This window comes from Lotus japonicus, chromosome 6, assembly GCF_012489685.1.
Source record: "Lotus japonicus ecotype B-129 chromosome 6, LjGifu_v1.2".
NCBI lineage: Eukaryota > Viridiplantae > Streptophyta > Magnoliopsida > Fabales > Fabaceae > Lotus > Lotus japonicus.
The window spans coordinates 15,859,473-15,879,201 of NC_080046.1; the positions used below are offsets into that span (position 1 = coordinate 15,859,473).

The window sequence follows — 19,729 nt, forward strand, 5'->3', positions numbered from 1 at the left end:
ATATGTATATATACAACATATATATATACCCCCTTTATCGCATGTTGATTGTATATCTATTGTATTCTGTAAGTTGACCTTAGCACCTTGGCTTTGTTTGTATGTTTGTGTTTGGGCGGTCGGCCTGCTGCCAGGCGTCTGTCAGCCGGTTCGTGATGATTCGTTGTGCGGGAAAGACCCGGAGCGAAATGTCTATTACTGAAGCTTTCGACGAGGACCCGGACTTCATGGCTGATCGAGGGAGAGTCGATAATAGTAGTGTGGGTTATGGGTGGTTAGAGTCTTTTGAGTTGGTTGTCACTGTCATAGCTCTGATTCGTCTTACTTTTGGGACCGGGTAGGTTCCCGATATATGGCTTTTTGTGTGGTTCTCTTGCTGAGGATCACAGAGAGTCTGTCGGACTATAGGGGTCTTGGGTTGAGGCCATTTTGAGGCCGACTTTCTCTTGGATAGTGGTATATTTGATGCTTTTGCGTACAGTTCTGGTTTGTATATATTCGCCTACGGGCACGCTACCTTGGAGTCACTGCGTGTGCGCGTGACGGGATAGTGCAGCAGAGGCTGTACCTTTGTATATGTTGTATATCGGTTAGTTTAGTTGTTGGGCTTTGTCTTTATTTCTTTATTGCTTTTATTAAAAGGAAACAATCAAAAAAAAAATTACCTGTTTTCCGCGTAAAGTTTATTTTTGGTTATTAAAGTGACACCTGGAAATCGGGGTGTTACAAATTGTAAAATTTAAAGATAATAACATACTAAAAGAGTTATAAGTTGGAACTATTTTTTAGAAGAAATAACTTGAAAGAATCCAATTCTTTCATAATCTATTGCACTTGAGAGATTTACATTTTGTTTGATCATTTCTTCATTTGTCTCACATATGCATAATACACACACATGATTTTCTTTTGTTAGAGCATGCAAGTGTCAATAGTTTGACCAACGTTTATTTAATTCATAAGGTAAATGTTAAACATTTTAATTTCATCTACATGGTAAGATAAATTTGAGCACCATGTATCACATTTTAATCATTATAACAAATTAAAATTTTATAAAATATATATGTGGGATGGGCCGGGTGACTCGAGTGTCAACCCGACCCTACCCGAAGTCGGGTAACTCAAAGATCAACCCGAACGTGGTCTCTTTTAATAATCGGACCAGGTTCAACCCGACCCTAAAGGCTTGGGCCGGGACGGATTGGCGGGTAGGGCAGAGTCTTGTACACCCCTAACAGATGGTACATGTCACAGGTGTCGCGGTATTTCAATGTGCATGAATTAGTGTTGTTTCGCTCATGGATTGCTCTATCTCTATGAGTCATACCGTCAGCATACTAAACACTTTTAAAATATAATATAAAATCGTTAAGGTGAGGGGTATAAGCCCTCCAAATTATAAAAAATAATAATAATTAAAGTGATCCTTACCTAATAATTTAAGTTTTTAGATAATTAATTATTTAAGAATCAGGAATAGAATGAAGATAATCCTATTCTTTTGAGAGATTCCCTAGCTCTTAATTTTAAAAGTTTATGATTACCCTTTTAGTTTTAATATGTTTATAAGTGGTTTCGCTGTTTATAGTTTACGGATTGTATAACATAATTAATTGTTCATGCAAGTAAACTCTTTGGCCAAATTAAAGTGACAATTAACCAGCTTAGTTGTTCTCAAAAGCTCAAATAACTCCAATCAGATTAGGTTGCAAGGAGTTTCATTTTCATCCCTATCGATCGTCTTCAATTAGTGGAACTCTGCAATAACTCTGCATAGTGCATAATAATGAATCACATCACACTATTATTGGTAAAAACAAAACAAATAAATGAAGGAGAGGGAGGGAGAAAGGCTTGATTCATGAAGCCTTGTATTGTGATGTGTGCTGCTAACACAATGACTCAAGTCGATCACAGAGTCGACCAAGAGACAGTAATAGTGGTAGGACACGCGTTCTGATTCTCTGACAAAAAGGTTCGCGCCCCGGTAAAGGCATAAACCCCTGCACTTTTCAGGAACAATTGGCTGCGTGGCTAGTGGATTTAGATGACACGTCATGCATAAAGGTATGACACGTGCGCCACTGCAGGCGTTTAGCTCTTTGGATAAAGATTGGATTATTTTTTTTACCCTCGAAACACTCATAGTCATACCTAAATAGATATATGAAGAAAAAATAGATAAATATCAGGGTGGAACCATAATTTTCACGGTGGGATAAAAAAATTAAACAGTGTATTTATATGTACGTCATTTTTGGTGAATTACGTGATTGAAAACATTATAGATTTGGGCTTAGCCCTCCTTGTAAAAAAAAACATTATAGAAAATTTATTGTGGAAACGGATAAAACAAATTAAAATAAAATTTGCTCTATCCGTCATGATTTGGTTGGCCGTAATTTCAATTTTTTGGTTAAGGTGGGTGCATCCCGATACTTACAGCTCCTCCATGTCCAGGACCCTCTCTCTGGCATGAAGGTTTTGCTCCTAGCCGAACCATGGTAGCTAGGCAGTAGAAAATTTTTTTTCTGTTTTGTTTTGCTTTGGTTCTCTTTGTATTAAGCATAAAAAAAATTGTATAAGAAAACATTTACTATGATTTAAAAGAATTTTTTTTCTCACAAACACTAATAGTTTTGGTATCATGAATTACATTTTTCATTACCTTTATACCTTTTTTTATTTATTTTGACATGCAAACAAAGTGTAAACATAATTAAGTGTCTTATGACTTACGAGTAGGGGTGTTCATCAGATATTTGATTGATATGATGAAACTGATGAACTGAACCAAATTAAAACAATTGGATTAGATTTTTTCTATTCAGTTCTAAACGATAAAACCAATGAAGATTCGTTCGTTCACGGTTTGAAAAATTAAGAATTGATAAACCGAATCGATAGAATATATATATATATATATATATATATATATATATGAATATGTATCGTAGAAATATTTTTATGTTAGACTTATTATGTTTGTTAGACTTATTATGCTTTTATATTATATTATTAATTTGTAATGGTACTAATATTAAACACTACTTTAAGTCTTTGTACATTGTTTTTTTTTTTTTGGATAATCAAAGTTGTATTAAGATGAAATACTAGGGGTATTTCAACCCAAGTACAAAGAAAAAATGGAATATACAATGATCAAAGAAAACATAGCACAGTAGCAAAAAATCAGCATACTAAAAAGATCCTATGTCCTCACGCTGCCAGTAGCAACAAGGACAGCAGCAAAGGTAACAGAACCCCATGGCAAAAACACGAAAGAGACAAGGAGACAAGGGGAGGCTATGCATCCATAACAAATAGGAAGCTCCAAAGCTAATTCAGATCAAAGCCCCGCTACCAACACTTCACAGTAAATTAATAAAGTGCATAGGTTGACACTGCCACTCATAGAGGGAACATGCAAATCCCTTAAGTCTACCCTTCATCCAGCTCCAAGACTTAAACTGAATCACATCTAGTAAATTTTCTAGATTAATTGAAGTCCCTCTGAATATATTGGCATTCCTAAGACCCCAAATACTCCAAATAGTGGCCAACCAAACCAACCATGCTCCATGTTTCTGGGATTTCGTCCAGCAGTAGAAAGTATGCTGGTGAAAGTGTGCATTGCCTTCCATTGGGGTCACCGTAGAGAAGCCTAACCAGCTGTAGCAGGCCATCCAAATTCTCCAAGTCACCGAACACGAAAATAAAAGATGAGAAGAAGATTCCTCATGCTGGTTACAAAGAGGGCAAAGACTCTCTTGAGAGGAATGAATCACATGTCTTCTCTTTAGATTATCTTTGGTTTGTATTCTATTAAGAAGGGTTCTCCAAGCAAAGGCAAGAATGTTTGAAGGTGCTGGAATGCCCCACAATTCCTTGAAAGCAGCATCAGTGCAGTTCAGTTCTGGTCCCTGCAGGCAAATATAAGCAGATTTGACTGAGAAATGGCCATCCGGAAATTCGATCCAAACCCATCTATCACTAACATCTGGTCTCAGTATAAAAGACTGCAAAATGGACAGCAATTGATCACATAATTCCAGCTCAAAGTCTCTTAAATTCCTCCGCCATTTTAAGTCCCAAACCCAAGTTCCATGCTCCCAAAAGCCCACCTGACTGATGCAATGTTGCTGCTGGAGAGATAAGGAGAACAATCTTGGAAATTTTTCATTGAGCTTCCAGTCATGTAACCAAGGGTCCATCCAAAACAGAGTTTCGTTACCTGCCCCTACTTTTCTAATAATGTGCTCATCAAACCAATGTCCATTCCCTTCAGGAAAACACATATTCTTTAAATCTTGCCACCAAACCGAAGCTTTTGAAGGATTGAGGCAGTTATATTTAGCTGACAGAACCTTACGCCACAAACTATCCTTGTCCCTAAGGTATCTCCATCGCCACTTAGCCAACAAAGCAAGGTTAAATCTCCTCCAATCCTTAATTCCCAATCCACCTTCTTCTTTTGATCTACAAATTTGATCCCAACTAATCCACGATATCTTATGATTGTCCTCCGAACCACCCCATAAGAACCTTCTCATAATCTGATGACAAGTGTTAATAACCCCAATCGGTGCTTTGTAGAAAGAGAGGAAATAAAGGGGTAAGGAGGATAAGACACTTTTTATCAAGCAAATCCTTCCGCCAAAAGATAGAGTTTTATTCTTCCACAAGGCGAGCCTTTTCTTGACTCTACTAATCACAGGATCCCAGAAAGATAACTTTCGGGGATTTCCCCCCACTCGGAGACCAAGGTATTTGAAAGGGAGAGTAGAAGTCATGCAGTGTAAGACCGATGCAAAATTTCTTAGAGTAAAGTCCTCTACGTTAACACCGATTAGATTACTCTTGAAGAAATTCACTTTCAACCCGGAAGCTAGTTCAAAGCATCTCAAAATGCATTTAAGGGTCACCACATTTTGAGTCGACGCTTCCCCAATGAAGAGGGTGTCGTCTGCGAACTGAACCATAGAGATCTCTACTTCTCTATCCCTTCCCAATCTTACTCCTCTTACGCTCTACCGATCTCTTTAAGAGACCATTGAGACCTTCAGCAACTACCCGAAAAAGGAAGGGTGCCATGGGATCACCTTATGTATTGTTAAGTACATTGTTAAGTACTTAAGTTTTTTATTATGGATTATGGATTTGTGATTAAGCTATGACTGAGTTATTGATTTGCAATTTTTATGTATTGTTAAGCTGTGAATCATATGTGATTGCTATATATTCAAAGTTGTGGAATTGATATTGACAAAAAAAGAAGAAGTTGTAAAACCGATGAACTGAATATATCCAAACTGTTCATCATCGGTTCGGTTCTGTTTATAACTTTTTTCTAACAATCAATCAAAACCGAGCCAATGAATTTTGATTTGATCGATTTTTAGTTTCACCTAAAACTAATCCAAACCGAACCATGACACCCTTTTTTATGAGTGCAAAAACATAATTAATGAAAAAAATATTTTCTATTTCACTTTTTCGTTAGAATACATCAACTACAAAATAACTTACATTTATCTTTTATCTCTCGTGTTACTAATATTTATCATTTCTTAACCAATGAGTTTTTGAGTGTTATATTTAAAATTAATTTTACTTCATTCTACCCAACCAACATTTTTTTAAACTTACTTTTGCTTATGATTTTCAAATCCAGATTCAAGTTTTATACTTCATTTTATCAAACACTATTTTATTGAATGATGATCCAAACAGACTCTACTTGTATAAATCAATTGATATAGCTGATATTTTTCTAATGCAAAAGGAATATTTAATTAGTTTGAGTAATAAGAGATACTAACCAACCTATAAGTTTGTCGAAATTGAAAGTGAAAATAAATTAAAATTCAACAGTTGTTTGTGTTCTCAAAAAAATGTAGAAAATAACACATGATAATTGATAAGGATTATAAATAATGATATTATTTATATGTATAAATTTACTAAAATCTCAATTCATACACTGAAGTTGTATTTAGCCCAATGGTAAGGCCGTGTATAAACATTTTGTGACCTAAGACGGAAATGTTAAAATGACTTTCTCTTGATAAAAATACTGAATATATTATATACATTATCAATTTTTATGTTAATCTTCTAGCTTTTTTGAATCGTAAAATCATTTATCAGAGTTTTGTAATCAAGCAATTCAAACATTTGCTCTCAATAAATAAATTAGCTAACTCATCCAATATATCTTATAACATTGTTGACCTTAAAATGATTTAAACAATTTTAATTTTGAAAAACCGCTGAATGCAGGGATTGTCAATAAGATTCTTTTTTTTGGTGCTTCGGAAAATATGTCAATAAGATTCTATAGACAATAAATACATTTAAAAAAGAATCTAAAGTTTTAATACAACTCAATAGTTCCATAGAAGAGTTAGTTTCTTTTGTTAACATTTCTTTTAATACTTTCAATTTTGAAAATAAATTAAAATCATCAATGACAGAATATTCATTAAACTTTTAAAATTAAGACTCGAAGTTCTTAATTAAGATCATCAATTGCCATCCCCCGCAAAGTTTTTTTTCTTTTTTTTTTTCTGTTCAATATAGTCAAATTAGTGACAGTTTTGATAGTTTGTAACGCACCAACGAAAAATTGGTAACTTTCTGACTGTTTTTCCTATTGATGATGGTAATAATTTCCGATGAGTCTAACATTAACGTGTTTTTTACCATCGATTTGTTATGTAAATTAACAGTACGTTTTTTAGTGATTAGTAACGGCCAACATTTTTCTGGTAGTGAATTAATCATTACACTACAACAAAACTGGTGTTTAGCGACGGACATTTTGCGGCGGTTACGCAAAAACCGACGCAAAATGTAAACTTGAGGCACTTTTTCAGGCGGTTATGCAAGCCGCCGCCACTAGTTGAGATCGCGTTTTTTCATCTCAGGAAATACCCACCACACCTTCACCTCTCTCAGCATCGTGATTCTTCTCAACATCGTGATTCTTCTCAACATCATGATTCTTCACTCCTCTCTCAGCATCGCGATTCTTCTCAGCATCGTGATTCTTCACCTCTCTTAGCATCGTAATTCTTCACTCCTCTCTCAGCGATGGCGAACACCTCAGAAGCAAAGCTCACGTAAATGGCGTTCCAGATTGAAGCTCAGTCATTGATTGAAGGTAAGAACTTCGTTTCATCTCGCGAATTGATCAGGAATTAGGAATTTTAGGTTTTAGATTTCAGGTTTTTGATTTGGATCTGTTTGTTTTGGTTAGGAATTAGGGATTTTAGGTTTCAGATTTCCACATTCTCATCAAAACTGGTGTTTGTGCTCTTGGTTCTCAGTTCTCACTCAGATTTTCATCTTGGGTTTAAGTTTCTTCTCCTCGTAGCTTTGATTGAAGGTAAGCACCTAGTTCTTGGTTTCAATTTCTTCTCAGTTATGCTTTCACTTCACTTAGTGAATGTGGTTTCGTAACATAGTAGCTTCTAGCGTTGATAGTTCAAGCGTTGATTGCTATTTCTTTGAATTTGTACCTCTGTATGTTTCATCTTTCATCATCCTTTTTCTTATCATTGATTGAGGCTTTGAAATTTGAGTTAACTAAACCAAAGTGCTATATCTGTATGTAATGATTCCTGAAACCTTGGCACCACCATCAATCTGATTTGCATCTTACTCCTTTCATATTACTGATAGCCGCAGTCAAGTTCTTATTAAATTCTTTATAAAAAACAAAGGTGTAGTAACTCACCATGTCTGTTAAGGGAAAAATAATCTGATCAAGCTTGCATGTTCTTCTACTTGCAAGCTACAAGTGGTTTTATGATAGCTAATAAGACGGGGATGCTAGTATAAGTGTATAACTCCAATCTCTAAGCTCTGCTCATAGCCATTTGCTCAGACAGTGTGAGTATCTTCTCTTGTCTATTGCAGAAGATCGAATCTGATGACAAATTTTAGCTCATATATTTTATTAATTCTAAGGTGATTTAATCAGAGACACTCTTTTAATTGACAGGTTTACTTCATGCCCTCTTGAACTTTTACCACTCTCATCACACATCCCTCCCATCCAGGTAATGCTTCTACCATTAGTGAAAGTGCATCCCATGCTTCAGCACATAGTGAGCCCGTAGTTCCTACTATCTCATCCATCCCATCCATCCCATCCATCCCATCCATTAGTGTTGCATCACAAAGCCCCCAAACTGCACACTCATTTGACCAAAATGACAATCTTACGGAAGTTAACAGCCCAATTCCTCAACCTGCGCATAAGAAGAATAAGTCGGAAAGATATTGGACAGTTGATGTTATTGGTATGAAATTTCTGATTTGTATATAGTTATATTCAAGGTTGTTAGACTCGCGAGTTAACTCGCTGACTCGGTAGACTCGCGAGTCTACATAGGAAAAACGAGTCGACTCGCTGCCAGACTCGTTTTCTGGCCTGACTCGGTCTGACTCGGCCTGACTCGGTCTGACTCGGTGACTCGGTCACCGAGTCAAGTTTTTTTTTTTTTTTTTAAGTTAAAAAATCCCAAATTTATTAAAAATCCCTAAAACTAAACCTATTTTCAACCTCTATCGCGTTCCTCTTCCTTCTTTGCTTCAAAAAATCTTGGATGCTCTTATAATTAGATTATATGTTTGTATTTATTCTTCATGTGACAAGGTTACTTAGTAAATTTTCATTTCTGGCAGACTCGAGTCTCGTCGAGTCTACGAGTCGAGTCTACCTACCCAAAACGAGTCTGCTTAGACTCACGAGTCTGACAACCTTGGTTATATTAGTAGAATCTGATATTTGACTTAACTTAAGTCTAGTTTTCTCTATTACTTCTTTGTTAACATTTTTTTGTTTACTCTACATGTAGATGAGGATGGAGTAATTACAGTAGAAAGTTTACAATTAGCTACGTGAGAGGCATGGACTTTGGTGTTTGTCCATCTCAAGTGTTGAAATCTGCTAGCAGCTCTAGTAGCTCGCAATTTGCTGGCATCACATTGGCTGAATGGAATGCCATGAAATCAGAATTGCAGGAGAGCAATGCGAAATTTCAAGCTTTAGAGGAACGAATGAATTCTTTCATGCAACAGTTTGGAGGTCAAGGGCCACCTAACCAGGTATTGAAGCTTTAGATTTCAAGTGTGTTCATCTTGTTTCAATGTTTCCCTAGCTCTTCACTGTTTTCTATTTCTCTTTCACTCTTATCTTTGTGACTGAACACTGGAAAAGTTGATCAATTTATGGTGATAATGCTAATGTGACCTTACTTCTATTTTGTAGAGTTAAGTACAAGTCCAATTTATAAGTAAAAATTTCCAAGATTGTTGTATGTGATGTTTACTTCAGATTGATTCAGACTATAAATTGAACTTGTACTAAGAAAGAGTTGAAGTGATTGAGTATTGTTTATTTGAACTAGTAGTAATCTTTTTCTTTTCTTGGTTTTTACAGGTCAATTTGCCATGACTGAACCCTCCAAGGACATCCTACTTCTATTTTGTCATATTTAGTATTTTGCATTAATCCCCTATCCACACTTATTATGTGATAAACACTTATTTTGTAAGTTGTACTTGATCATATTATACTTCTATTTTGTAAGTTACTTTTTATGAATCCTTTAAATACATTTGGGTGGATGAAAGTGCTAGTACATTTAGCATATTTCCAAGGTGTTTGGAATTGGTTGATTTCTTTGCTACTGTTTATAAATATTATAAGCTTCATTTTATTTAAAGAGATCATTTTATAAAGATTATAAGTTTCATTTTATTTAAAGAGATCATATTATAAAATATTATAAGCTTCATTTTATTTAAAGAGATCATTTTATAAAGATTATAAGTTTCATTTTATTTAGTGATTAAATATATAATTTGACTTTTAAAAAAATTTGAAAAACTATTTTAAAGCTCCCTGTAGCAAAAAAAAAAACTCACTGAAGAACTTTGCGGCGGTTTCTAACCGCCGCAAAACAGAGGCGGAATGAATTACAGGTTTTACGGCGCTTTTAACCGCCGCTATATACTGCAGCGATTATTCCAACGCTTGGATATAAGCGCCGCAGAACGGCCCCCGACGTTCGTAACTGCGGCGCTCGAGGAAACGCCCCAGTATACATTCTGCGGCGGTTAAAACCGCCGCAAAATGCTTCCAAAAGCGCCGCAAAATGGCTTTTTTTTGTAGTGTTACTAGTGTACAAGACAAGAATATTGTGATTACCACCCAATATAATTCATTCATTAGTGAAGTCATTTAGCAGCCCAGAGGAAGGAAAAGTTTATGAATTATGATCCCTAGTGGAAAGTTAGAGGGGGGTATAAGGTGCATCTTAATTCTTACCCTGTTTGGAACAGAGAACCCTCAAAATATGAAAGCCCCTCATTTCTGTCCCAAAGCCATACTTCTTCACTCAATGCTCTTTAATCAAAATTGGTGCTCAAGACTACATTACTGTCACATACATGTTTTTATTGTATTATATCCTGATGAAGAAGTCCATCAACCTTGCTGAAGTGCTTCTAAATGAACTAGGATTATTCCCGTGCGATGCACGGTGTCTCTAATTTGTATGTGTCACAAAATAATTATATGCGAAGGATGTCGATTATGTAATAAACATAGTTAATGTGATTCGAATTGTCAGAACTTAACCATATCAATTAATTATCTTTATATCTCTTTTTTTTTTGTACATCGGAAAGATAAATTGCGCCCTATAGAGATTCATCCCTGGATCTACCATTCTCCAACTCATATGTCTCTCAGCTCTTGCCACTTGTGTTTTCATTCAGGAACCTCTATTTCTATTATAATTCATCTTAAAATACTTTTAAGAAATATTTAAAGTCTATATACAATTTTTTATATATAGTAAATTCTAAAAGTATCTTCTTTTTTAAATATTTTTAAAAGTATCTAAGACTGTTAAAATTTGTTTGTTTTAATTGAGTATCTCTGATAATTATAATTATCATTACTTTCATATTATAATAGAATTTGTTTAGTACACTGTAAGCTGTTGCAGGTTGAAGTCAAGGCTTGAAGGGGGTGGTGTGAAATGATTGCTGGGTCTTAAGATGTGGATTGAAGGTGCTGCTATTCGGTTTTTTTTTAGACCAAAGAGGTGCTGTCATCTGAGCTTGTGTCTAGCCTACCCTGGGTTTTTTTCATGAGTGTGGTATGGATGAATGCAAGGAATTTTTGAGCTGGTGGTGGAGGCCATGTGAAATATTGGTGTTATCTTTTGGAATGTGGTAATTAATTCATGGGATTGGCATAAGCTTTGGTGAGTGCGTGCTGATGGCTGCTTTTGTTGGTGGTTCTGGCTTCTTTTTGGATTGGCAAATGATTGGAGAGTAGCAGGTGGCTAATGGAATACAAATTTGGAAGGGATTAATTTTTGTTTGATGCGGTTGTTGATGTTCTTGTCTGTTTTGCTTTTTGTATTAGTTTGGTTTGCTGCAGGTGGTTTTTTTTTTTCATTTGCTCTCTATAGTATGTGTACTCTTTTTCCTACTCAAAGTTTTTATCCCAAATGAGTTTTTCTTAGAGAGGTTTTAATGAGGCACATTCTATAGATAAAGAGTTGGGGTGTCTTTTGTTTCATAAGAGTGTTGTTCTCACGAAATTTTGCATTATTAATATTCATTTTGTTGTAAAAAAAAAATAGAATTACAATTATTATTGGATTAGATACTACACATTGTTTTCCGAGGCTGAAATTTTGCAGGTTATGTATTTTGAGATAGAAACTAATTTCATTTATAAATATTATTTTAAAAGGAAATATGCATTAACAACATGAAATGATTTTTTTAAAATAAAAAACATGAAATAATTGAAATCACAAATTTGGGTTTCTCACTAAAGTAATGAAAAAAGTCAGGAAATTCAAGAATATGTAACATTAAAGCATCCTTCATCTAACAACCTAATAATTATACACGGAGAAGTAAATCTACAATTTACTAAAATGAGTTAAGAAATTTACAAATAAATTCTATAATTTATTAAAATAAATTGAGCAATTTACACATTGTACCGCCATGGAAAAAATTTGACTTATTTTGAGACGCATGAGTTACTGTTATACTGATTATGTTATAAGGATCTTCAATACATAACACTATATAGATTAAGCAGATGAGTAGAATGATATGGACCAATAGTTCAAGAATGCTAAAGAGGTTATAACACATTGAATAATATCCACATTATCAAATTAGTTAATAAATATGTTCCGGGCAAAGTTCACAAATCCATCATGGCACAAGAATAGATAATCATATTTTGTTTTTTCATTGTTGAGAAGGGGCTTGCATGTTTAGTATCCGGATAGAACCAATCAAAGGAAATAAAGTTTTTTCGTGAAAATACTGGAATAGGAGAAAGAATTCTCAAATCCTTTGCCCTCAGTTCTCATATATAGGTTCCTAAACGCATCATTTTTATCTTGCTCCTTCTATTTCTGAACCTCAGTTCGTAGCACCCCCTAGATAGAATCTAACTAACTAATTAATGGTGGGCTGAGTACGTAGTGATCCTTATAACTGCCGACCGATTCTGATTTCTGATCTGTGGTGTGGGAGAAGACTAAGAGAATAGTTTTGTGTGCTCCTTGTATTCCATAGGCTTGAGCTTGGCCTTCAAAAATTAGGGTGGGGAGTACAATATTTTATCGTTGTAAGAAAAATAAAGTAACTATATCACCAACATTAAAAAGGTGTGGATTAAGTTTAAGATTATTGCTTTGTAAGTTGTGCACCCGCTTAAGATTACAAACAATGATTATGTATCCCTTATTTTTACCTTGAAGCTTGTTGTATGTCTAAACAGTCTCTCCTACTCTTCCTCGTTAAAGTCATGAACCACAAATATAAATAATTAAGGTGTAACATATCCAGAATCATTACATAGTATTTGGTTGAAGGGGAGGCAGAGTAAGGGAGTTTTATTTAAAAACAAAAAACTCATCATGTTTGGTTCAGTTTTGATGAGGGGAGAGGAGAGGAATGGAGGGGGGGGGGAACCCTCATAACTCAAATTTGACTACCCTCCAAAAGTAGGGGAAATGAAGAGGGAATATTTCATTAGACAAAAATACCCTTCTTGAGTTTTAAAATCTTTTAAAAGTAACTAAAGAATTTGTTTTGAAAATCCTCACCTCTCCTTATGAACCAAACATAAATCCCCTCCCCTCTATTGAACCATAGAGACTATTAAGCACACATGAAGAGTGCAAATTCAAGAATAAAAAGAGGTGACTACAATATAAATGGAAGAAACATGGTACAACTAAGTTGCAGAAACATTGAATCCGGATCCTCTCCAGCGGATGCATGTGCAGCAGCGTTTTGATTGGTCCTCAATAAATCATTTAAGTTATCTCCCAATTTCAATTTAATCCAAGCCTTTGAATATAAAAATCAATGGTTAGGATGTGGATGTAGGGGCTGGAGGGAAAAAAGTGCTGGAGAGGATCCAAATTCCAGAAACATTAGGTGGGACATCCTTTTTCCTCAATATTGATTTCACCTTGAAGATTTCCCCCTAGATTTTAAGCTTAACAGGTAAGGGTTTTATGAAAAACACTGAAACAAAATCATAGATTAAAATAAACAACCCAAAGTAATTAATTAATCGTAACAAAAAAACCATTTAGACAAATCATAAAAATAGATGAAATAAGAGTAAAAGGACAAACATTGAAGTCTTTTCTAATCATTCAGTTCTCTAACCTATCTATCTCCTAGAAAAAAGAAACATTTTTAGTGTTTTAAGATTCAGCCATCCTAAAAAAGGTTTGAATTTCACTATCTTTAGCCTTTTTTAAGATTCAGCTCATACGTTTCATTTCAGCTATCACAACGTCTCCGACAAGTGTGCTATCTCAAGCTGCAGTTGAAACAATTGTAAATTCCTTGAAACCTTACATTTCAAGTCTATGCACATCAGAAAACTTGGCAGAATGTGAAGAAGCTGTATTGAAAATAGCAAGATTGTTGAAGGACTCAAAGACTAATCCTCATATTCATTCTTATTTATCAAAGCCAACTATTATAAATGGTTTAGTGGAAATTCTTTCAGCTTCTCGGAATTTATGTGCAACGGCCAGTTCAAACAAAATGTAGGAGGGGACCTGCTAAAGTGTAGAACTGGCCACCTCAAACACATAAATGACATGAATTAGTGATTAAAATGACATGAAAAAAATATGCATGTGCAATCTCTTTTATTTGTCCAAAATTTCGTTATCACGAGCAATCTCTTTTAATAACTAACATGACAAACTAAAATTTCAGATTTCAAATGAGATATACTATCAAACCAAACCAAACCAAACCAAACCAAGTAGGTTAGAGAATATCTTAAATTAAATAGAAACCATCAAGCAGCAAGAATGTGAACTATTCTTCGTCTAAAGTGACTTCAATCTATGACTCACCCCTCAACATTGATGAGAGCCAAGTTATCAATAGTTGCAAATCCTTTGACAAAATTTTTCAGGTTCATCATATCTTCATTATCATTAACAGAAGGATGGCGGATCTTTGTTCCAGGAGCAGCGAGGTTGAAGATATTCCTTATTAAGATCGGTATGCCATATTGCATCACAGGAATGATTGTGTGAGGATGTAAAACATTTGCACCAAAATAAGGCTGCACAACAGGAAGTTTCAAAGTTAATCTCCTTAATTTTTGTGAGCACAAGGGGCGTAGAGGCTTTCCACAGTCCAACTTCCCATTTCCCATGCCTCTTGATAAGACAACGTCTTCAAAATCACAGCCTCACTAACTGCAAAAGATATCACGTACTATTTGTGCTGAATCAATACTTCATGTTAAGAAATTCAAATACACAACAAAAGGAGCAGATGTAGAACTTCATCTTGGTTGTATAAAAAAATTCTCATAATCTACTCACTGTTCAACTAACACATAAACCATATTATCAAACCTATCCAAAATGACATTTAAGCATAATTAAACGAACCAAAACCAGAGGTAATGAGGACAAACCTGTTCTTGGTGAACTCTTGAATTTGCCTTCCAATCCTCTGCCAACTTAAATGAAGCTAAATCAAAACTTTCATTGATGTACAATGTCACCAACTTATCATCACCCATTTAGAAGAAAAATAATCAATAACTTAAGAATCAAACTAATATGCATTTGTATTTTTACAAAACTAGTTCAAATCAAAACACTATCAACATTAATTTACAAAGCGTGTTCAAAATATGCACACTTCAGAAAGGGAAAACTGTATTGGGGAGTAGGATGGATGAGGGGAAGATCAGAAGGCAAGTGATGAATTTATAAGCATTAATTTGGGCATGCGACCAGCTGGTTTTGATAGCTTGAAGTACCTAAAAAGCGTTAACCGTGCAGCTTTAAGGAGGAAATCATGGAAAAGCGATAGAGAAGAACGACGGTTACTGAAACTTCGTAGGTTATAGCACCATCTTTAAGCGAGAATCTATGAAAGGGAGATGCGGGAAGGACGATACAGCTGTGAGAATAGAAGCTTTGGCCCATGGAATAGGCACGGGAGGACGGGTTGTGGATACGACAGTAGATCTTCGCTATTGTGATGAGCGTTTGCTGCGACGCTGGCGGAAAACGGTGAGGTCAGCTAGAGTGATGACGCGGAGGGGGGCAGGTTTTCTGAACTTTTCTTTTAACCTATGGCTAGCTCAAATGTATAGTGGATATCCAACAAAGCCCAAAAACTGATTGGCCCAGAAACATGAAACATGCCCATGAACAGTGCAATTGCACCTTGCATAAGTTAGTAGATTTGAAAAATTCATTTCTAAGAATAAGTATGTGTGAAAACTTCCCCAATGGAGTTCTTGTCTCTAGGCTTCTATGGAAAAGAGAAGAAATTTATGAGACTGGAGTAACCTTCAATAATCTGCCAACTCCAATCGGCCTAAATTTATGAGACTGGAGTTAGATCTATGAAAATTGTACCAAAATAGATTAAAGGATCTGAAGCTGTGCATGTTGAGAATATGCTGCTGATAATAAATCTGAAAAAGAACAGTTGTAATGTCTGCAATCGCAGTTGTTACCATCACAATGATGATCCTAAATACTCACTTTGACATTTACTTAATTAAATAGATAATTTGATCTATAACCAATAACTTAAATCTGCACCTAAAATAAATGGTTGATATTGATGAGTACGAGAGACTTAAAATAGAAAAAACTATGATTTAGCTGATCAATTCACTATAAGTACAAAGGGCTCATCTCAAATAATGTCATATTACATAGCTACATAAGTTGCAAGAAGAAAAAAAAAACCATTCCTCCATTCCTTTGTGGGACTAAGGAGCTTCTCTATGTATAAATGGTGGAGTCGGCGGGTTCATCATTCCATCCTTACCTCTTTCAAGATGCTCTTCTCCTAAAGTACATAGAAGCCTAACTGGACTATAGCATCCCTTTGAGACATTGCTTGAACTTTGAGGACTAGATGCCTTTATCACAGAAGGGAAAGAGTTGTTACCCAGAGGAGAATTTGTGCAAGAGTTAGTTGATACTACTACATCTTCCCTTGCCAAAGGTGAAATTGAAGGTTGTTCACTATCAATTTCTTTCCTGCAGAAATTTTCTTCCACTAGATTATAGTTATTCCCAGTCCTTGCTTCTTGAGCAAGAGAGCACCAGCAACAGCATAGCCAAAGTGTGCAATCAGAAACTGAAGGTTTGCCAAAACAGAAGTCATAGACAGGTAAATTGAACCTCTTTCTCATTCGAATCCTCCAAAACCCGCCATATAATAAACCGAAAAAACAAAGGACAATTCCAACAGCTACTATTGCCTGTCTAACATTGTCGTCATCAATATTAACCGAAGCCAATACAAAAATCCAGAAAGGAGCCATACACAGCAGCATGAAAGTAGCAATGTGAACATACATGTTTCCAAAGCCAAGCCTCTCCATATTCCACCCGAAGACACAGAAAGTGCAGAAAAGTGAGAGATATGATAAGGAAATATCATTCCAAATGTCAAGTACTCCACCACTCCAATTTGGTTTTTTTTCAATAACTCTTTGTTGATCTTTGGATGCAAATGAATATTTTTTCACCTGTGCTTCTTCATCCATCTCACAATCGTAGTCCTTCCCGAGCGGGCTAAGAATGGCGTACAAGCCGGCAATCGCAGGCGCGCCGATTGCGAAAGATACACAAATTCCAACTCCAATGGCAGGTCTCTCAGCCCTTTTATACCCCAAGTTTAGACCACAAAGTGCATATTGAGAAAAACAGTTCAAGTGAAGGAGAATGACCACTACCATCATATGTGCCCATTCATGAGGCTTATGAGTTCCATTCTTGCTATACACATTTCTTAGTCTAGAGATGTCATTTGGTCTCCACCTGAACAGAAGAACAAGATGGTGAAACCTCTTTGGGTGTTGGTACAAACACATAAGTGTAAACAGTGCATTGAGTATTTGGTTATTCACTTCAAACCATGCATTCCTCTGAGACTTACTCGGTAGAACCGCATTCAACATTCCTGTCATGACAAGGAACAGAATTGCACCCGATACAGCAACACAGATGATCCACACAAAAAGCGCCATGTTCATCGGGTTTCTGATCCATTCCAAGCTCATTTTCTTGATTGAACCCCAGTCAAGTTTCCGGGAAAACACGCTACTGAAACGCGATTTTAGGCTATCTGAAAGAGGAGAAGACGCAGATTGTGATATCTGGTCTTTCACAGGCTGTTTGAATTTGGCAGATGCAGAACAAAATTTAACAAACTTCATTTTGTCAAGAAGAGAACTCAAGGAGCTTCTATGAGGATTTTCACTGCAACTCTGAAATGTTTCCCTAGAAGTTGAAAGATTTAATGAAGCAAAATCATTCACTGGAGTCCCATTAGATTCTTCAATTTCATCTTTGAGATTCCCAATCCCAATACCATTATCAACTGAAACCATAATTCTGATATAAGACACCAAGCTTTCACATCAAAATCAGAACAGAATCATCAATGGTATGTGCATAGAACAATTGCTGCCAAGGCAAAATTTCTAATCCATAAGAAAATTCATCCAGTGAATCCATAAGCAAAGAGGACAATTAATCCAATCAAATAAAAATCCAAGACTGGAAATTAATTACTAGAAATATCTCATGGTAAATGAAGAATATTATAAAATAAAAATAAACAACTTCAGAACTAGAATCTTAGTAGCCAAAGTTGGAAATGAAAACCCCAAATCTAAATCTATTAATACAAGAAATTCATCTCACAGAACAGTGACAAACATCAGACCAACACCCAAAAATATGCATAGCAAACAAACCATATGATCCTGAAAAGCAAATTGTTCCCACAAGAATTTTTTTTTCCCAGAATACTAACAATCAAATTTCTAAGGCCAAAAAGCTAGAGAAAAAAGGTAAAGATGCAGAAGATAGTGTAAAGTGAGCTAGACATACCTGTTAGCTGAACAATCATGACGAAAGTGCTTGAATGCAAGTGATTCCCTCACACACAGATACAAAATTGAACCTAAAGGCTAAAGCATCACACACATGCAAAGAGTTGGCAAAACAAGAATGGTTCTTTCGTACTAGTGGTAGGTGTAACAGGTAACGTTAACAACACAGTGACCAACAAATGAGAAATGGATTAAAGGTTTTCTTCTTTAACGTTCAAATATTACTGCTGGTCACCGGTTTTCACCTGCCAGAAAAAGGAAAAAGGAAGAAAAGAATGAAAATATGGAACTTTCATTTTGGCTGTGGAAAATAATACAGACAAATAATAGCAAGCTAATAATGGTCATTAACCATTTGCATTATTTGTACCATTGATGTCTCAACAGCTTAAGCTTTTGATATAAGTGTTTGTTTGACATGGTATCATATCCTCTATGACTTAACAGTCTAAAGTTCGATCCTTACTCCTCTTACTTTCTAATTAAAAAGTAGAATTTAAGCACATGATAGATGAGTATGTGCATTCATTCACATTTCAAACCCAAAGAACTCTTCCGTAAGATGACGTATTAAAATATAATATAAAACTATCGATGTGATCCTTACCCAACAGCTTGAGCTTTTGGGATAAGTGGTTTTTTTTTTACAGAAAATAAATTCTCTCTTATAATGAACAAAGAAGAAGAAGAAAAAAAGTAGAAGCAAGAAAAAGAATGCCACAAAAACTATTCGTTTTATCATGATTGAAAAAGGGACCAGAAGATAAGATATTAATCAATTAATGTCAAAAAAAAGTAAAAAGTTGCTGCCCTGGTGATGCATTTTCGCATTTTCTGTTTGAATCCTTCCTTTTCAAAAAGAAGTCGGAAAGGAAACCCATGATGCAAGGTCAAGAAATAAAACAAAAAAAAAGCAAAAAAACAAAAAAAAAACAAAAGAAAATGATAACGGTACTCCCTAGATACACACTCTTGCTTTGGCCGACATAGGTTACAATAGCACTAAGCTTTGCCCCAAAGAGGCATAGAGTGTTGGGTTGTGTAAAAATATTAGCATTACCACTACATGTAAATAACTTCTCAATTGGAATCCTCTAGCTCATGGTCTCCAAAACTCTACAAATGTCCGTCTTGGATGTTTAATTACGTTTAGACTTTAGAGAGTTTAGAGATATATCTTGAAAATTGATGTACGTTTAATTAAGATTATATCGTCCCGAATAATAGCTCAAGTGGTAAGAGTTG

General features: G+C 35.4%; 1 protein-coding gene across 3 annotated transcripts; it reads right to left on the reverse strand.

Annotated features, from left to right (window-relative positions):
• Positions 1-16,209: 16,209 nt before the first annotated feature.
• LOC130724382 (uncharacterized) lies at positions 16,210-18,753 on the reverse strand. 3 transcript variants are annotated; one of them, XM_057575597.1, is made up of 2 exons: positions 18,483-18,753; positions 16,210-17,967 (listed from the first exon to the last, which is right to left on the reverse strand). In XM_057575597.1, exons 1-2 carry the CDS (start codon positions 18,499-18,501, stop codon positions 16,346-16,348), a joined length of 1,641 nt encoding a protein of 546 aa, XP_057431580.1. In that variant the 5' UTR covers positions 18,502-18,753; the 3' UTR covers positions 16,210-16,345. The 3 variants fall into 3 exon arrangements, with proteins under 3 accessions (XP_057431580.1, XP_057431582.1, XP_057431581.1); XM_057575599.1 differs by having other exon boundaries at positions 16,210-17,981; XM_057575598.1 differs by having other exon boundaries at positions 16,210-18,053; positions 18,483-18,752.
• Between the last annotated feature and the right edge of the window lie 976 nt (positions 18,754-19,729).